The 19711-nt window shown below is 42.8% G+C and overlaps 1 protein-coding gene across 4 annotated transcripts in view; it reads left to right on the top strand.

The window, feature by feature from the left end:
- Osbpl1a (oxysterol binding protein like 1A) overlaps nt 1–19711 on the top strand; it is a 186476-nt gene that overhangs the window by 148820 nt on the left and 17945 nt on the right. For all 4 annotated transcript variants that reach the window (XM_075969282.1, XM_075969283.1, XM_075969285.1 and 1 more), the window contains one exon: nt 10532–10607. In XM_075969282.1, the coding sequence (XP_075825397.1) occupies nt 10532–10607 (76 nt within the window). The remainder of the gene's footprint in view (nt 1–10531; nt 10608–19711) is intronic.

The raw sequence follows: 19711 nt of genomic DNA on the forward strand, positions 1-19711 counted from the left end.
GATCTAGGTACAGAATAGTAGCCTGGGCGAGGAGCCATGCTTCCCATCTTCCAGACATGTACCTGGTGAGAGACCAGAGTCAGTTTTAATTCCATTTAATAATATCAATGGAATGCTTAAAACACAGTAAAATTACATATGACATTCACAAGTGTGTTCTATGTAACCATGTCAATTAAATGAAGATACTATTTAGATAGAAGGCCTGGTATTTTAATTCACCCAGATGATAAAGAATTCCAGTGTATTAGTTACTTATTTGTTGTTATGATAAAACACCATGACCAGGGCAACTTATAATTGGGCTATGGTTCCAGAGGGTTATAGTCCATGAAGCAGAGTGAGGCACAGTGGCAAGAACATTCGAGAGCTCATATCTCCATCTACAACAGGAAGAGGCAGAGAACACAGGGAGAATGGCGTGAACCTTTAGAAACATCAAAGCTCACCCCCAGTGACACACCTCCTCCAACAAGTCCACACCTCTTAACCCTTCCCAAACAGTGTCACCAACTGGGAACCAAGTATTCAAATATGAGTCTATGAAGCTTGTTCTTATTCAAAATAATACAACCAGTAAATTATTGAATGACAGGAAGGAGAGAGATTTTACCGAGTACCACTTCCTTACATTATAGTTCCCAACCACAGTCTTAGTTAAAAGAATCTTTGACATCCCCAGTATCCCCCACCCTCCAGCAGCCCAGCCAGCAGTTGTTAAAGAGAGCTGTGTTCTTGTTTGTACATCCGTCCGCTCATGTGAGACCCACTGACCACAGTACCTGTCTTCCTTGCACAAAGCTCTTTCATTGGCCATGGCAGTATGGAACCTGTGTTCTCATCTGCTTTGTCTCAGTCAGAAAAAGTGGCATCAAAGAGAGCTATTTATCAAAGCCTTTCTTATAGTTGGGAAGCTTATTTGGCAAAGAACCACTTTGCTAGATCATCATCTAAAACTGAAATCGCTAAGTAGTTCACCCAACTCAATACCTCAGGCTAGAAAACGAGATGGGTTTTCAGGAAATGATGCCATCAGTATCTACTTTATGTCAACAATTCTTTTATATATGTGGCCCAGAAAAAAAGTTTTACATTTTTGATGAAATATTGTACATAAACACTTATTTGATCACATTTTACTTACACTAAATGTGTCTCTTTTTACAAAAGAGTGTGTGTGTGTGTGTGTGTGTATACATGCATGCACATATGGGTGCTTGTGTGCCTTAGCATGTGTGGGAAGATCAGAAGACAACATGGGATAGTCTGTTCACTCCTTAGCATGTGTGGGAAGATCAGAAGACAACATGGGAGAGTGTTCACTCCTCCTACCGTGTGACTTTCTAGAGGATCAATTCTGGTTGACAGGCTTGTTAGCAAATATCTTTACATGTTCAACCATTTCATCAGCCCTTGACCACACCATATTTAAAAATAGGTTTAACTACATATGGGGTTTGCTTCTGTGTCATTACAGCAAAAGTTTGGTTAGCAGTACCTACCCTTACTGAGGCTGTCTTTGCTAGAGTTTCTGCTGCTGGGATAAACACATTACCAAAAGCAACTTGGGGAGGAAAGGGCTTATTTCATTTTAGAGCTCTCAGGTCACTGTCTGTCACTGTTGAAAGTTAAGACATGAACCTAGAGGCAGAACTGTAGCAGAAGGAATACTACACCGCCTACTGGTTTGCCCCTTGTAGCTTGCTCAGCCTGCTTTTGTATACCATCTAGAATCACCTGCCCAGGTATGGCATCACCCAAAATTGGCTGAGCCCTCCCACATCAACCATTAATCAAGAGAATACTCTCCATTCCTCAGATCTAGATCTGTCCCATTGATGTTCATGTCTGTTTTTATGCCAGGACATGCTCCTTTGTTACTGTGGCTTCTTTTTCTTCTTTTTTAAAAAAATATTATTTATTCATCAGTGTGACTATAGGATAGGGCCAGTTCAGGTGCCCTCTATTCAGCTGCCCAAGGAACAAGCTGGGGACATCTTGGACACCTGGGAACCCCTCTAGAGTCAAATCTCTTGTCAACCCTAAAATATCTCCCTTAATTAAGATATATATTTCCCTGCTCCCATATCCACCCTCCTCCATCCCATCCGTCCGATTCCCCCAAGCTCTCCCCATCCTCCCCTTATCACTTCTCTCTCCCCATCTCCCCTTACCCCCACCCCACCCTCACCTCCAAGCTCCCAATTTTTGCCTGGCAATCTTGTCTACTTCCAATATCCACGAGGATAACTATATGTTTTTCTTTCGGTTCACCTTCTTATTTAGCTTCTCTAGGATCACGAATAGTAGGCTCAATGTCCCTTATTTATGGCTAGAATCCACTTATGAGTGAATACATACCATATTCATCTTTTTTCGGTCTGGGTTACCTCACTCACATAGAACCTTTATCTGGTGATGGATGGAGATAAAGACAGAGACCCACATTGGAGCACTGGACTGAGCTCCCAAGGTCCAAATGAGGAGCAGAAGGAGGGAGAACATGAACAAGGAAGTCAGGAACGCTGGGGGTGTGCCCACCCACTGAGATGGTGGGGCTGATCTAATGGGAGCTCACCAAGGCCAGATGGACTGGGACTGATGGAGCATATGATCAAACCGGACTCTCTGAACATGGCTGACAATGAGGGCTGACTGAGAAGCCAAGGACAATGGCACTGGGTTTTGATCCTACTGCATGTACTGGCTTTGTGGGAGCCTAGTCTGTTTGGATGCTCACCTTTCTAGACCTGGATGGAGGGGAGAGGACCTTGGACTTCCCACAGGGCAGGGAACCCTGACTGCTCTTAGGACTGGAGACGGAGGGGAAGGGGGAATGGGAGTAAAGGGAAGGACATGGGAGGAGGTGGAAATTTTTAATAAAAAAAATATTATTTATAATCTTTGAAGGTGTATACATGTATATAATGTGTCTTGGTGTCTATCCCTACTCCCCTCTTTTTATCTAGGATGCTCCATCTTGGTTACTTTTCTATTGCTGTGCTAAGACACCATTATTAAGGCAGATTATAAAAGAAAGTATTACATTTAGGTTTACGGTTTCAGAGGGTTAGAGTCCATGATGACAAAGCAAAAACACAGAAGCAGGAAGAGCTAAGAGCTCATATCTTGATCTGCAAGTAGGCAGAGAGAGACACACTGAGAATGAAAGGAGCATCCAGTGACACACCTTGTCTAACAAAGTTACACATCCTCGTCCTTCCCAATTTCCCAATTAGTTCCACCAATGGCGGACCGAGCATTCAAACATACCAACCTATGGAAGCCATTCTCATTCTACCATAGCCCTTAGTACAACTCCCTACCAACTTATTGTGCCCCCTTTATATAAATTCCCCATTGGGTCCAATTATTGTTGCTCATATGTGCCTGGTATGGGGCCAACTACTGGGGGTATGGGCAACCTACAGGTGATCACATCTCCAAGGATAAGTGGATCTCCCTTTCCCAGGTGACTGGTACCCATGACTTCTTGGCAGGGATGGGACCATATGGGTCCTTCCCCCACCCCATGCTGGAATTTTGGTTGTCATGATTTTGTAGGTGACTATAGCTGTTGTGAGCTCATGTGTGGCATGGTCATATCATATGTAGGAGACAGCCTTCCACAGTGCTCCTCGTCAGTGTTCTTTCTGCCCCCTCATCTTTGTGTTGACTGAACCTCGGGGTCAACAAGGCTAATACAGACGTGCTATTTGTGGCTAAGCATTCAGTCCCTTGTTCTCAGCATGTGGGCAGTTACGTCAAAACGGATGGCCCAAGTAGAGAGTAGCATAAGTGGGTTCAAAGGTAAATATTTAGAATGCAGTTTGACAATGGGGACATTTAACAGAAAAGCTACAGTAGGTACTGTTTTAGGCCTTGCGACTCCTCAACCATGGGCTTTTGACTAGGATTGCAGTATAAGATACAAGCTCTACCCTTTTAGCTCGCCTCAGGTTCAGTCAGAAAGTGGGTGATTACCATGGAATAGTCATGCCACTATTGTGCCTTGCCTGGCAGGTCCGTATGATAAGGTGCAGAATCCAGTGCTAGGTAAGACCTCGTGTCTGTGTTTTCTCACCCAGCAGCCTGTGTAGTGCCTTCTAGCACAGTGAAATTAGTCAACAGAGAGAGGTTTCCTGGTGGGCTTATGATTGATTTTTCTGTATTCTGAAACCAAAAAATGTGTTGTGTCTTCAACAATAGGGTCTTACCAAACAGTGTTAGTGAGCAACTAAGAGCAGTGGCCATAGCCTGGGTGGCTCTGGGACCTCCCTGAACAGTGTCTTGTACAAAGGTAACCCATACCCAGAGTGAGACTTTCATGTACTAATCCTTGTCTTCTGGGAGCAAAATTGCTCAGTCCTGAGGCTGTACTTTTGTTTAAACTCCTTTTGTTTAAATTAGGGTTTTAATTGGCTTATAAACTAGTGATTTCTCTAAGACTTCTTCATAAACCCTTAGTTTTGCTTAGCCCATCAAATAAGCCATCGTTCCCCAACACCCTTGCTATGATCCCCAAATAAACCTTTGATTCCCAGTATACCCTCCAAATGTTCCACCTTATCTTTCATCCTTTTCTATTTTGTTGGTGTGACTTTCTGTTGAGCTATTTGATTTATTGATCTATCATTTCCTTCATTTGGTTTTCATAAATATTTCTAGTCCCATTTTCATATCCTCTGTTGATTTTAATATTTAATTTGTGTTTGTATTCTAATTCATTTCTTTGAACATACTTACTATTTTGAATTCTTTAACCTTTAATTTTTTCTAGATCTTTGTCATTTGGTGCCATTATTCTGGGATTGGTAGTTTGGTGAGAACACAAGTTTGTCTTGGTCTTTTCATGGCATTTTATTCTTTGAATTAGGACTTGTACATCAGGAACTAAGTCACTGATTTTGTTTGTTTCTGGTTTTTTATTTCTTTCTTTTTAATCAGGAATGTTTGCAGCATCCTGAAGGGACTAGATTTGTAGTGTGTCTGAGATGTCGTTTTCCTCTGCTAGGCTGGTGTGCAGGGTGCCCAACTACCCCAGTACTTCCCTGAGTGTAGAACATCAACCACATCAATAGACACTGTCCAAGGTTGACCCTTTCCTTAATTGTCTCTAGCGTTCTTTTCCTCGAATTTCTTCTGTGACTGGTTTTCTCTTTCTGTCTTCTCTGTTTAATATCCTGGACCACTGTCTGACTTTGTGTATGGATCAAACTATTTCTGGTTTGGCCAAATAAGATGTATTGTACAGCAATGTACTCTTGAATTGGGAGATTTGCTAAAACTCCTAGTGAACCAGTGGCAAGAGTGCTGTATAACTGGTTCTGTCCCAGGTGCCTGCTCATATACTCTATTGAAAAAAAACTCTGACCGAGTGCACTGCCATTTGACATGGGTGTGTTTATTGCCCCCTGGGAATTAGGGGATGGACTTGAATGGAGGGCACTCCCAGTGCCTCTGTTCTGGTCAAAGCTTAGTTTTGCCTGTCTTGCTTTATCATCATTATTATCATCTTGATGGTGCTGTGTACTTAACATGGTGGCCTATTGGACACAAACAGGAGGCCAGTGGGGGTGTCTGCAACTAGATGAATCTCTGAGTTTTGTGAATTTTCAAGGCCTGGTGTGTGGAGTTTCTCTTAGGGTTTCAGCTGTCCGAGTATGGGTCAAAGGTGGTTTGCAGACCCTAGCCCAGTATTTCCTCCAGGGATTTGTGAAGCTAGCATTACTTAGTTGGAACTCATTTGGTTCAGTTTGAACTCTGTCTGAAGAGTGTTGAGCGGGATGACTATGGTGGGACAAGTACTGACAATACCATTACAAAGACAATACAAGTGAGGTGACTTCTCATTCAGAATCCACATGCTGTGTTGTTGTGCGGGCAGTCATAATGTCATCTGTATGGTCCAGAACTGAGCCAGGCAGAACACTGTCAGCCCCTGGTACAGGGTGTTTTCTTCTTAGACTGTGGGATAATAACCCTCAGATGGACTCAGGGAGGAGAATAGCCTGTCTGTGCTCACTGCTGAGCCCTTCTGGCTCCTGCCTTGAGCTAACACCACTACCCAGTAACACAGGGACTACTCTATTTTTTTCCTTGTCTCCTAATAGAAAGTTTAAAATACGGAAGTTCTTCTCAATACAAATATTTTTAACTTAATCTACCTCCATCCTTTCTTTGCTCTTCTTCCCTCTGCTCTTTGGCACTGCAGATTGGAGCATTTTCTTGAGCAGGTTGTGAGCTGGTTTTTTGTTCTCCTTGAATTTGGACTCTTGAGTAGTTTGTCTTCCAGCACAATCCTAAGAAGTGACCACTGGTATGACAGCTGCTGTGCCCTTGGTGGCTTTAGCGCTGTTGAATGTGGCTCGTGCAGCTAAGGCATTCCGTTTTCACTAGTGTACGCTGCAAGGAAGCAGCAGGCATTTCCCACTGTACAGCCTTGCGTTCTTCTAGCTACATTTGACTTGGGGCTCAGCGGAGTTGATGTTCTGTGAGTGTAAAGTGCCTGCATTTACAGACACTGTGTAAACTGTATGCATGGACAAAGTGATGTTTAGTTGTAGCACTTTCTTACAGTGTTAACTTGCTCATTGCAATGGCAGAATCCCTGGCAAGACCTCAGAAGGTCAAGATACTTGACATTATGCACATGTGGAGGGAGGCTCACTACAGCCTCACCCATAGCTGAACAGCTATTGGCAGCTGATGTGCTAAGGGAGGGAGAGTCAGTTTTCTGCAGGGGTATGGCTTCTATTTGCTTGACCTCCTTCCCATAGGTGACTTAGACTCGTACACGTTTGGGCAGCACTGCTTTTGGACTTGGAATTATTTGGAGGTGGGCATAAAGTTGGAAGGGAGAGCATGCTGGGGGTATTCCCAGAGGAGATGATCAAAATACATTGTATATGTGTATGATATTCTCAATGAATAAACCTTAAAAAGTTTTACATAAAACTTGAGGGAAGGTTTATTTGGTTCTTAGTTCCATAGGACTCAGTCTTTGGTCCTTGGTTCCCCTGGTGGTAGGAGACTCGGGACAGGACTGGCTTTGCCTTTGAAAGCATGCCCCACTGCCTTCTTCTTCCAGCAGACAGCTCTTCCTCCTCAATATCCACAATAAGAAGTTGCTGGCTGGGAACCAGGTGTTTAGCAGAAGAGATTTCGGGAGCATTTCATAGTCCCCCCCGCCCCAATAATGACTAAAATTAGTTTGCTTCTTTCCTTTTTACTTGATTAGCCTGGGTCTTGCTACATTTGAAATTATGCATACTGTTCCCTCTGTGTTCATCTAGCAGGGATGGCTGCATACCCTTGGCATCATTGACATTGGGCAGGTCACTCTGTGGGGTCAGTCTTGGTCTCTTGTAGCCTGCCCAGCACTCCTGGTCATGCCTTATGCAGCCTCTGCCAGAAACCTTTCCTCAGATGGACAGACTCCCTCCCCTTCAGGTCAACTGCCCCAATTTCTGCTTGCACCTGTAGTTAATTCCTATTGCCTTGGGTACACAGAAAGCCAAACATTTTCTGGAAGAGAAAATGTCTACTAGCAGACTTAAACAATCCAGAGTTTATTCAGCAAACACTTCTAGTGTGCTGGGAACTGTTTTGGGCATCTACCGTGGCAGTGGATTGAAACCCAGACTCCTGGGACCTTCCATCCTGATTGGGTCAAAGTCACAGATCAGTGCTGTGGAAGAGGGTGTAAGAGACGGGTCAGGGAGGGTGGGATAGTAGGGGTTTTGCAAGGATGGTTTTATACCTGTCACTCCACATGCTATACTCCCAGACCCCTTCTGTGCTGCTCCTCTCACTTCCTACTTCCTGTGTTCTTTTAGAACACCTATTTCCTTTGCTACTGGGTAGACATGTTTTCTAGACAGTTTTCTTGGGATCTGGTTAGTCCTCCTACATAGCAATGTTAAAGACTGTTGAAATGGCTCTAGATCTGGGTCCCAGTTTGTGTGCCTCTTGGCGCTGTTTTGGCTGTGTGCCTCCTTGCACATTCTGCCATTGCACCTGTCCTCCTGGCAGCTCTGCAGCCTTAGATCATGGTCAGCAGCTTTGAGGTCATTGTTGATACAAGACTTCTGCACAGCATCTATTCCAGTAGGCCAGAATTCCTCTCAGAGTTTCTGGCCAGTTGATAACACAGTGTGGGCAGAATAAGGTTTGCACCTGGCTCTACATGGCCCACTTAAGAAAGCAACAGTCTGTATAAGTGTTCACCATTCATAATTCCTTCCACCTCTGCTTTCTAGTTTTGTTTGGATTAGATATCATTGCTAATGATTTGGATTTCTTGTAAATAAGTAATTAGTACATTTTTGTAAGTAGAGGATATTCCAAGTGGGACTCCTGGTGGCAAGACTTTGGCAATTTCTAAATGGTTATTACCAAGATTGAGGTCTTTATCTTCTGTTTTTAAAAAATGTATCTGACAGCCAGGTGGTGGTATACACTTGTAATCCCAGTACTACAGAGGCAGAAAGATTGAAAGTTCAAGGCTAGCCAGGATCCTGTACATGGAGTTTGAAGCCAGCCTTGGCTACATAACAAACCTGTCACAAACACATATCTCCAAGGCATTTGTTGTCTGTGTTGCCTCTGTCTAGTCTTCAGCCAGAACAGTAGGATATGCCTATACATTTAATGTAAGCACTTGTTGGGAGTGATCCCTGCCCTCCCTCAGTCTGTATGAAGCATACCTCAGGATTGCAATTGACAAGGCCTTAACTACATTCCAAATAACCTGCTTCATGGACAGGAGAGGGAAGACATTGCTTATGTACATGGCTAACACCATATTATGAATTCTTGTGGGAGACAGTATTAGGGATCTGTGCTCCTGGGATGTGTTGTCCATGTCAGAGACTGGTAGTCTTGGAGATTGGGGGATATAGTTTAAATACTGGCTGTGGCCCCTGCTTTAGCATATTGACTGATTGATGACTCTAGCAAATGGGTAGCACATGTTCCTGACAAGAAAGATCTAGAAGAATTTCGCCATAAAGGTTTTGAAGTGATATTTGCTTCAAAACTGAAACTCCAATTACAGTTCAAATTGATGTAGGGGCTTTTTAGACGATAATGGTTTTGTTGGTAGCTGTGGTTTTCTTTTTAAGTTTATTTTCTATGCATAAGTGTTTTGCTTAAGTGCATGTCAGTGCACCATGTGCATGCCTGGCACCTGCAGAGGCCAGAAGAGAGTGCAGATTCCTTAGAACGGGAGTCATGGATGGTTTTAAGCCACCATGTGTGTGCTGGGAATGGAACACAGGTCCTCTGGAAGAGTAGCCAGTGCTCTTTACTGCCTTTCTCTCCAGTCCCTTGCTTTGTTTATGGAGACACAATTCCCTCTCTGTGCGTTATCCTTTGGCCTCACTGTCTCCATGCTAGGACTATGCGCATGTGTTACAGTACCTTCTTTGATTGTTATGTGTGAATATCTCTTAGAAAGCAGCTAGGAAGCTGACACCCCTTACTGGCAGACCCTGTCCTCCCTTACCATAGGACTGCTCTTCTAATCTGTGTGGGTGGGTTTGGACCCCTGCCTACCAGGCCTGGCTTCTGAATGCCTGAAATCCAAGCTGGAGACCCTGCTATGGACAGCACTGTACATCTTGCTGCTCCCGGAGCTCTGCAGAGGCCTTGAAACTGCTCCTCTATTGATGTCTTCCAGTAGATGGGGTTTCTCAGTTTCTTTCCATGTCAGTGCCTGGGCAAGGTTTGAATGTATGATACAGAGCTTTCGCTTTCTGTTGGAGGGACTGCTTGTTGGTTCCCAGCTGCTCAGCCCTGAAATAATCAGACGGAAACTATATTATTTAAAAGCACTGCGTGGCCCATTAGCTCTAGCTTCTTATTGGCTAACTCTTACATATTAATTTAACCCATTTCCATTAATCTGTGTATCACCACGAGGTCATGGCCTACCACCAAAGTTTCAGTGTGTCTGTCTCCGGCAGCAGCTCCATGGCTTCTCTCTGACTCTGCCCTTCTTTCTCCCAGTATTCAGCTTAGTTTTCTCTGCCCAGCTCTGTTCCCCTATAGCTCTGCTCTAGGCCCAAAGCAGTTCCTTATTAACCAATGATATTCACAGCATACAGAGGGGAATCCCATATCAGCTTTCCTTTCCATTTTGATCATTTGTTTGCATTTCTCCATTAATTTTCTAAGGAGCTTTAAGATGGCATTTTGTGTCCTGTAGTTAGAATATGGTGGTTTGTTGGATCACAGTATAGCTGGTAGGGTTTGAGTCAGGTAACAGAAGCAGATATGCCAGCACATGAAAGAACATATGGGGGTTCTTTAGAGGGGAGGTGATCTGGCCTTGTCCCAAGGACTGCAGTGCTGAATACAGAGGGCCTGTTGCTGCTCGGAACTTACCAGGGGTCAGACCAGCAGTGAACCAGTGTATGACCCTGATTTGCTCTGTCTGTGACAATGTACTTTTTTGCACAGCATGCCTGTACTTGCTTTTCTTTCCAGTGTCGTCGGCATTAAAATGAATCATTTCTATATTTTCCAGAACAAGCCTGCCTTCACCCATGTTCTCCAGAAACGATTTCAGCATCTGGAGCATCCTCAGAAAATGCATTGGGATGGTGAGTCAGCTTCTGCTTCCTCTCTGAGTTGAGTGGCTGCCTGTTTGATTGTGTATCCTTAGGAAGGGGATCTTGAAAAAATAACATGGGAGTGTGGCTGACCTGTTGTCAGAATACCCATGAGAGTAAGAAATTTAGCCTTCCACTAGGTTTTTCTGGAAGAATCTGGATCTCTTTTCATACTATTTAAAGGGGCTTTTAATGTGACTTTCAGATAAGAAAATACTTTTCTTTTGCAGCATGCTGAATCTGTATTTCTCTATACATCACCTTAGAGGTTCTCTCCAAGAACAGAGCCACTACATAAATTCTTACTTTGCTTGGAGCTCTGCAGAGCCGTCTTCTGTCTCTGGCTCTGTCAGTGTTGTGTGGTGGATTACGGATTGTGTCTCTGCTGCATTGTCAGGGCATGGGCTGGGGTGGGCTAATCTGGGTGAGGAAGGACAGTGGCAGAATTTCCTCTTACTGATCAGTTCTGCCACTTGATGCTAGCCTAGCAGTCTCTTCCTGGTGTGATCTTCGACCATGAAGAATGATGATAATTGAATAACATGGATCTCAAGGTGCCAAGGATTCAGCCTGAGTGAATGCTGCATTAGGATGTTCAGCCACTCTGCCTACCCCCAAGTTCTCCTAGTGTTCCTTTGCTCTGAGATTGGGCACTGTCAACAGAAACTTCCTCAGTGCCACTTCCAAGGGGCTCATCCTAGAAAAATCCAGTTTAAACCAGTCTTCTGAATCCTTCACAGAGAATGATCCAGTTGAGCTTTGGGAGGCTGGAGTTTGATCTCCGTCCTGCCACTCCTTACTGTGAGACTGGCCAGGTGTTCGCCCTGTGCCATGCTGCCTCCTGCATCAAATCCAGTCACTAGTTCATGCTTAGAGATGTGCACAAAGACAGGTCGTCGGTATAATGTCTAGATATTTGCTAGATCAGCACAGTGCTCAATGCATAGTAGTCCCTGTGTTAGTAGTAATACCAACTGAGAGTCAGTGTGTGCTTCAAATTTCCTTCAGTCATATTAGGATCCAAGACAGGAAACATACGGCAAATAATGCATTCAAAGAAGATGGTGATTATACACCCAGTGAGCTGTGGGCTAATACAAGTCATTTGTTACTAACTTTAATACTCTCTTTATAACTGAGGATTCAAGACAAACATTTGTTTTCTGCGAAGTCAGTATTTTTCAGACCTTCAAACGATGTGTTTATCTTGTCATGTAACATGTAGCTGTGAGTCTGCATGTGCTCCTAAAATGAAAACCAATTTCACAGAATAATTATCATTACCACAGTGATTTTTTTAATATTAAAGCAATACTGATTTCATAACTTGCTGATAAATCAGAACCCATGGTTTGAATAAGGCCGGTCTGTGCTCCTTTAGAACCAGTACTGCATCTGTCTTAAGACTGACGTCACGTGGCATTCTTCTTCCTGAGCGTTATGGAAGTTGCAGCTTTTCTGTATCTCTTGTCTCAGCAGATGTCAGGGGCCATGGTGGTGTCATTTGTGGTAAATGTTCGCAGAGATAACATCAATATGACTGTCTTTAGAAGTTATTGTCTACATTAGAGCTTACCTTCCCGAGTTAGAAGATGGCGTTGTGTTGGATCAAGCCTGTCGTTGTTCTCTTGAGAACATGACTGTGCCTTTATTTTTAGGTACAGTGCTATGTGTGCAAATAAACACTCCAGCAAATCATAAATAAATAAAACAAATACAACTGTGTGGCTTGGTAGAGCCCCATAGGGTGTTTTGAAACTTGTCTGTAGACATGACTGACTGAAGCATGGGCAGAGAGCTGCAGTATTTGGGGGTGACCCTGCTGACACTGTAGATTATTAATGTGAGTTTGTGACGTCAGCAGCATGTGACTGTTCTTGAGGTGCTGACTGTGGAAGCACTGCCTCTCCTAGGCAGCAGGAAGAGTCAGGAGGTGTAAGTGCTGGGCATCAACAGAGGTGGAAATCAAGATATTGTGGCAGAGTAGTGTAAATGGTATCACCATAGTGAAAATTGTGCTTTTTTATATAACTCACTAATATATACTTGTTTACCCTGCCCCCCAAACCATCAAGACTTAGAAAATAGTAGTATTCTTATGCTTTGATACCTTTAAAGAATTTTCAAATACCCTTTACTTCATGCCCATGATTCTGTAATAGTTTGAAAACCGTGGTGCATGCCTTCTGCAGTCCTATTTCTTCCCTGAGCATTGTGGGATCTCTTAATTTGGTAATAAGATTTTCGTTGGTTGGTTGGATTCATAGGCTCTTGGTATGCAACCTACGCTGGTTTTGAAGTCTGAATCCTCCTGCCTCAGCCTCCCAAGTACTGGGATTACAAACATTCACCACCATGCCTGAATTAGAAGTTTTAAAAATAACAGAGACAATGTGACCCTTAGGCCTGGCCGACCTACTTACACTGTGCATGACACTGGGTCAGACTGACTGTGTGTGAGTGCCCCTGGCCTTGACCATCTGAATTCTAGTTAATGGCATGCTGATACAGTGATGTATGGTGTAATTAGAAGTATGACCTTTAGAACTCACAGGAGTCAGAGGTGAACAGACTTCTGCAGCTTGGAGTTCAGCCTGGTCTGAATAGTGAGTTCCAGGCCAGCCAGGGTTACAGTGAGACCCTTTCTCAAAAACTAAAACAAGACTCACTGGAGAAACTTGTCTGCTAGGGATGGTGGCGTCTGATTTTGTGACCATAAGAAGGTCCCTGTGTTCTCCCTTCAGTTCCCCCATAACTAGGTAATCTATCTACAGCAAGAGTTCACTCTCTCTGCCCCCAGTACACTATATTTTGCTTTGTTTCTAAAAAGTATAGAATCTCACATTTCTCATGCCTGTGAAGCCTTTCTTTTCCTTTCCTTTGTCTCAGACAGGCTTTTGTTACCAAATATCAGATCACATTCCATGAAATAAACACTTTATATAACTAGAATCTGATATAAATCTCTTTGTGATTAAAGCTTTCATTAAGCCTGCCCTGCTTCCCAGCACTCCTGTAGCCCTGGCTATCAGAAACCTTTGCTTTATTGTCTTTTCCCAAAGGTCTCCTTAGCCTGTGCCCCTTCCCCTGTCCCTGGTTGCTGAGGCTTTGTCAGGAGGGCCACCTACAGTTCAGCTTGGGTGTTCCTGCTCACAGCCTACACAGAGCAGCATGTGGGCCAGGGCAAAGACCACTTGCACTCAGAATGGGCCTCCTAACCCTGTGTGCATTCCCCTCGCTGGCAGTACTGGGGCCTTAATGCTTAGTCACCATAAGAGATGAAAAGGTCTGGTTTATGATGAGTGCTGACTTACTGTTTTTTCATATATTTTACATGCTGACCACAGTTTCCCCTCCCTCCTATCTTCTTGTTCCCTACCACCACCTTCCTTCTATCCACCCCAATCCACTCCTCCTCTCCTATGAATGCTGACTTTTAAAAATGGAAGTTCTGTAGCACTCTGAAGGGTTCTGTTGAATCTGCTACCACAGATGTGTGCTTGCTGTTACCATAATTTTGATTAAGTACATAATCAAGGTGCCTTTGAATAGTTCAAAAGTGTAACGTTCCATTTCCTTTTATACTTTGTATTTCTTACTTTAGTTTCCACAAAATAATTAAATTGCATTGAACTAATTTTTACCTCTGTATTTTATTGATTACTTTGTATTTCACTATCACAGTATGTGTCTAAAGTGAATGTTACGATGACCATAAACTTTAGTGCCGAAAGTTTCTTTGTGCCATTATTATAAATAGTATAACAGTGATATTTCTAAAAATATTAGCATAAATATAGGATATTATTTGTGTATGAATGAGATGACCTTGTTGCAGTTAGTTTCATCATGATAATGAGTAGCATCTCCAGCTGCAAAAGTGACAGTGAATTTTTGCTGCTTTAATAGACACCAAGATTGAGAAACTCTTTGCATATTAATAGACAGATGGGAGTAGGAGTTTGTGGGATTTTTAATGTCTAGGATTGTCATTCAGTTCTTTGTCCCTTAGCTATGTGCCAAAAATTAGAGTACATTATCAAAAATAATTTGTTATGATCTATAAGCTGACAAATCAAGTAGGACTTTTATTGTTGTTTTTTTTAAAAAATATATTTATTTATTTATTTATTATGTATACGATGTTCTGTCTGTGTGTATGCCCGCATGCCAGAAGAGGGCACCAGACCTCATTACAGATGGTTGTGAGCCACCATGTGGTTGCTGGGAATTGAACTCAGGACCTTTGGAAGAGCAGGCAATGCTCTTAACCGCTGAGCCATCTCTCCAGCCCCTTTTATTGTTTTTAAAAACAGAACTATGGGAGCCTTACAGAGGATTTTGCTTCCTTTTGTGACAGCCACAGGTCTCGTGGTTTGGGGGAAACGCTGTGAGAGACTTTCTGGTGCTCCCCCATCCGCACTCACACAGTTTTTTGACCCAGTGGTACCCAGCCCTTTAGAAGGGATTCAGAAAACTCCCTCTATCCTAAAATACTTTTGGCCAAGATAGTGTTTTTGGATGAAATGCTTTTGTGTTACCTTGAGCCCTGAGATATGTGTTAGGAACTTTTCTACAATGTGGCAAGTTTCCTGATAGAAGCAGGAGGGAGAAAAGATACATTCTCCTTCCTGTTCTGTGGGCTTTAGTCAAAGGGTGGCTGGCCCCATGCCATGAGGCAGAGTGTCCTTGTGGTTGGAGGGAATGGCAAAGGAGGCTACTCACTCAGGGCAGCCAGAAAACAGAGATGGGAAGGGGCCAGGGACAAAACACCCTTCCAAGTACACACTCCAGCGACCTGCCCCAGCGCATCTCAAGTGGTGCCACCAGGTCTGCAATCTGTCAGTGAAGTCAGAATCTTTATGCCCTAGTCACCTCTGGCTGATTGTGTTCACTTGCCAGTGACCAAGCCTTCAACACAGAGCCCGTAACTACTTCCCTCAAAACTACATGTTTACTTCACTAGGTAGAAAGCTAGGGAAAGTTGGGAGCTTGCCACACCTGCTGTTACTAATACTGACTCAAGAGCAGAAGCACAAAGTAGTAAAAATAGTTTGACATCACCACCATTGTCAGAGAATCATGATCCACAATCAGGGTATCTCCAACAAGTCACTCTGGGGCTGCACAGTCCCTAGCTGAGGGGGCATAGTGTGCAGTGGTGAGTGGTGATGGCTGCTCCTTGAATTGAAACTCTTGAGGGCTTTCACACAGACAAAAATATTTCCAGTAATTAAGGATGGAAGGGGTATTCACAGTAACTCGTGGTGGACGGAGGGTGTGTCTTCTCGTATTTGACGTTTGGAGTGATAAGCACAGCAGTGGAACTTAGCCAGGCGCTGCCCCAAGGGAAACAGATGTCGTGTGAAAGCTGCCGGGTTGGCTTGCAGGCAGGCTTCCCTCCCTTCCACTTCTTCTCCTAACACTTGCCCAGCCAGCTCATAGCACCTCCTGGCTCACAAACCATGCAGCAATCACTTAATTTTTGCTTTTTTCCCTGGAGCTTTTCTTGTATTTTCTTTTGTAACCGGAGACTGTTCTTTTGTTTCCTAGTCACCTAGATCGGAATAATCACACAGAAACTATATTAATTATAACACTGTTTGGCCTATTAGCTCAAGTTTTTAATTAACTAACTCTTACATCTTAAATTAACCCATTTTTATTATTTTATATTTTACCATGAGGCTCATGGTTTGTTTGTTACTTCTTACTTTTTAGGCGGCTACATGACGTCTCCTTGACTCTGCCCAATCTCTCTCTATATCTCTTCTAGAATGCTATATTTTGCCCTGCCATAGGCCAACAGCTTTATTCATTAACCAATGAAAGCATCACATGCACAGAAGGACTCCCCACATCATTCTTTCCCTCTTGTTTCCCTGTTGATAGTCTCAGGTACCCGTGCAGTTGGTGTAGCACACAGACGCGTGTTGCTTTGTCTCTGTGTCCGGGTTCATATCTTCCACATGCCATCACATGACTGTGAGGGTGGAGGTGAGGCAGCTATGTCACCAGAACAGCAGTCTTTCCCAGAGTGTGCTGCAGTGTTCTAGCTGCTCAGGGTGCTGCCGGTCATGTGTTCAAAGGATGAGAACATCTCAGCTAATGACAGACTACTAGGCACATGAACAATTTCTTGACAGGAGTGAGGGACTCACTGACTGGCACTAGATTAGAATATAGCAGTTGGCCCTCCAAGGTCTTAAATGTAAGGAATATTCATTGCCACCCTCTTTGCGGCTGTGGGAACCAAAGGTGGCCTGGAAGAAGGATCCAGGGCCAGCTTTATCTTATATCTTCCTTACTCCTAAGGAACAGCCCAAAGTGCTGCCGGCCCTTGATTATTCATGAAGAGCCCAGAAGCCTATGGAATACTCAGGTCATAGCATGGCTTATGAGAAAGACTGGGTAGACAGACTCACCCCAACACCCAAGTTTTCTCTTGATAACTCACGTCTTAGCCATTTGCACATTTAGATACTAAGATGGTAGACTTCATGTTTAGAAAATATTTTTCATTTCAGCCGAGCTCAAACTTGGCCTTGCTTGTCAGTGGTTTGAACCATGCCAGAAGAGGAGATAGCCTTCCTTCTTTGTCTCTCTTTACACTTTTTCCACTGGAGAGCAATTCCAATTAGGAGTTTCTTCAATTGCATCATTGCTTGCTATTAATTTGCATGGATAAATTTAAACTTTGTTTTATCCAGGTCACAAGGTAGAGTTGCTTGGAATAAATATTTAATTTTTCCGGCTGATGGCAGTCTGGCGATAAAAGTCTTCCAGCTAATGTTTCTTTCTGAAACTTGAACTTTGGAATACGTATTTTCCTATTACTGGGGTATACACACATGCTAATTTGTTTTCAATAGCTAGGGTATGCCACCACCAGGTTTGCTGGATTAAAAGGAACAACATATTTCAATTACTAAGGACTAGGTGGGGCAGAGGGGAAATGTACATTGTGTCATTGTTTTTTATTATCTACTTAGGGCCCTGTAACTTTTAGAAACCAAAATGACTGTAAGATTATTTTTAATTAATTACAGACAATGGAGGAAATAAAGCAGCCAGTTGGCATGCTTTAGAATAGCTTGCTGTGTGCTCTTGAGAGGTCAAGGTTGTTTTCATGGCCATCTGGACTATGTGCATGCATTTCCCCTGTTCTCTTTTTCTGTGTGTGTGTGCGCACATGCATGTTTGTGTTTGTGTCTCTCTGTGTGTTTGTGTCTGTATCTTACTTCTCTCTCTGTCTCTGTCTGTCTGTCTCTCTCTCTCTTGTGTTTGGTTGGTTTTTTGAGACAGGGTCTTACTTTGAATCCCTGGACCAGGCTTCAACTCCAGAGATCCTCCTGCCTCTGCCTCACAAAGGCTGGGAATAAAGGCGTGCATCACCATCCAGCTCCTTCTTAATCTCTTATGTGGCCAAGATGGTTGGCTTTTCCTTTTCTTGAACATTTACATCCTGCGTTCTTATAATAAAGCTGTGTTTAAATTGCTCTATATTACAGGTTTTTTCAAAGAACTTTGTATAACTTGGAGAACTTTTAGTTACTAGGATACAATCTGCCCATTAATCTAGTGGTAAACTCATGTGTCTCCTGAAGAAAAGCATTGGCAGCCAGTGTGGAGCAGCCCATGGCTAGTAGACACACCGTTATTTCTTGATTTTTCCTGTAAGACACATGGAGAAACAGCAGTCTCTATTTAGTTTAAGATGTGTGAACGCTGAGCACGCAATTAACAGCTTTCAGAGTTCAGCAGAAACACGTGCAATATTTACTTCCTGCAAGGTTGTGCCAAATGTTACACACAAAACACAAAGGTTGCACATAAAAGCACGAAGAAAGTAATGCTTGCTGCTTGTAGCATTCCATGAGTGAAATAAATAAATGGATTTAACCTGCTACAGCAGAGAAAACTTGAGTAGGAAAAAATATTATTGGGACTGGAGAGGTGGCTCAGCAGCACTGTCTGCTCATGCAGAGGACCTGAGTTTGGCTCCTAGTATCTTCATGGTGGCTCAAAACCATCCTTAACTCCAATTGCAGAGGACCTGATGTCCTCTTCTGGCTCTGTGGGCCCCAAGAATGCATGTAGTACATATGCATACACACAATACATGCACATGTAAGAAAAAGGCATACTTAAAATATACTATTAGCACTTATATTCCTTAGGTTTGCTTCATAATTTTATGTGTGATCTTATATATTGTGTTTTTATTAATATTTATTTTCACTTATTTATGTTCAAATGTAGAATAATTAGCTATTAATTAATTGTATAAGTTTATATTTGAATATTTGTATTTCAGTATTTAATTTTATGTGAGTAAAATATATTTTCAGTGTAACAATTCAAATAAATTATATTATTTCCATATGGACAAGAGAAGATATTTAAGATTCCTACATTACCAACTGAAGACAACCATTGTTACTTTCTAGGTGTTCCAGTCTTGTAGTATGTGTCTGTACAGATATATACATAACAAAATTTAAGTACTGTTTTGGGTGTTTTGTTTGTGTTTGTTTGGGCTTTTGAGACAGGGTTTGTCTGCATAGCTCTGGTTGTCCTGGAACTTGCTCTGTAGACCAGGCTAGCCTTGAACTCACTGAGATCCACCTGTCTCTGCTTCATGAGTTCTGGGATTAAAAGGCATGTGCCATCACAAATTGTTTCTTTTAATGTTGCTTTGTGTCTTATTTATTCAGAATTGAACTTTTTTCTGATTGAGAAAAACAATGATAACTTTTGGAGTATAAATAATTGATAACTACTCAAAGTAATATATGGTTTTTCAAGACAGAGTTTCTCTGTGTAACTCTGGATCCTGTTATGAAACTCACTTTGTAGACTAGGCTGGCCTCAAACTCACAGAGATCTGCCTGCTTGTGCTTCCCGAGTGCTAGGATTAAGGCATGCGCTACCACTGCCCAGTTTCTGATATTTCCTATAATGCCTATTCTATTGGGGATAGCATAGTCTTGTTATAGGTGATGGTAACTGTGTGTTTTCTATCAAAACCAGAAAGGTAATTTTCTCAGATATGATTAATTAAAGTCTGCTTTTCAAACTTTATTTCTTAAATA

The sequence above is a fragment of the Microtus pennsylvanicus genome, chromosome 4, assembly GCF_037038515.1.
Source record: "Microtus pennsylvanicus isolate mMicPen1 chromosome 4, mMicPen1.hap1, whole genome shotgun sequence".
Taxonomy (NCBI): Eukaryota; Metazoa; Chordata; class Mammalia; order Rodentia; family Cricetidae; genus Microtus; species Microtus pennsylvanicus.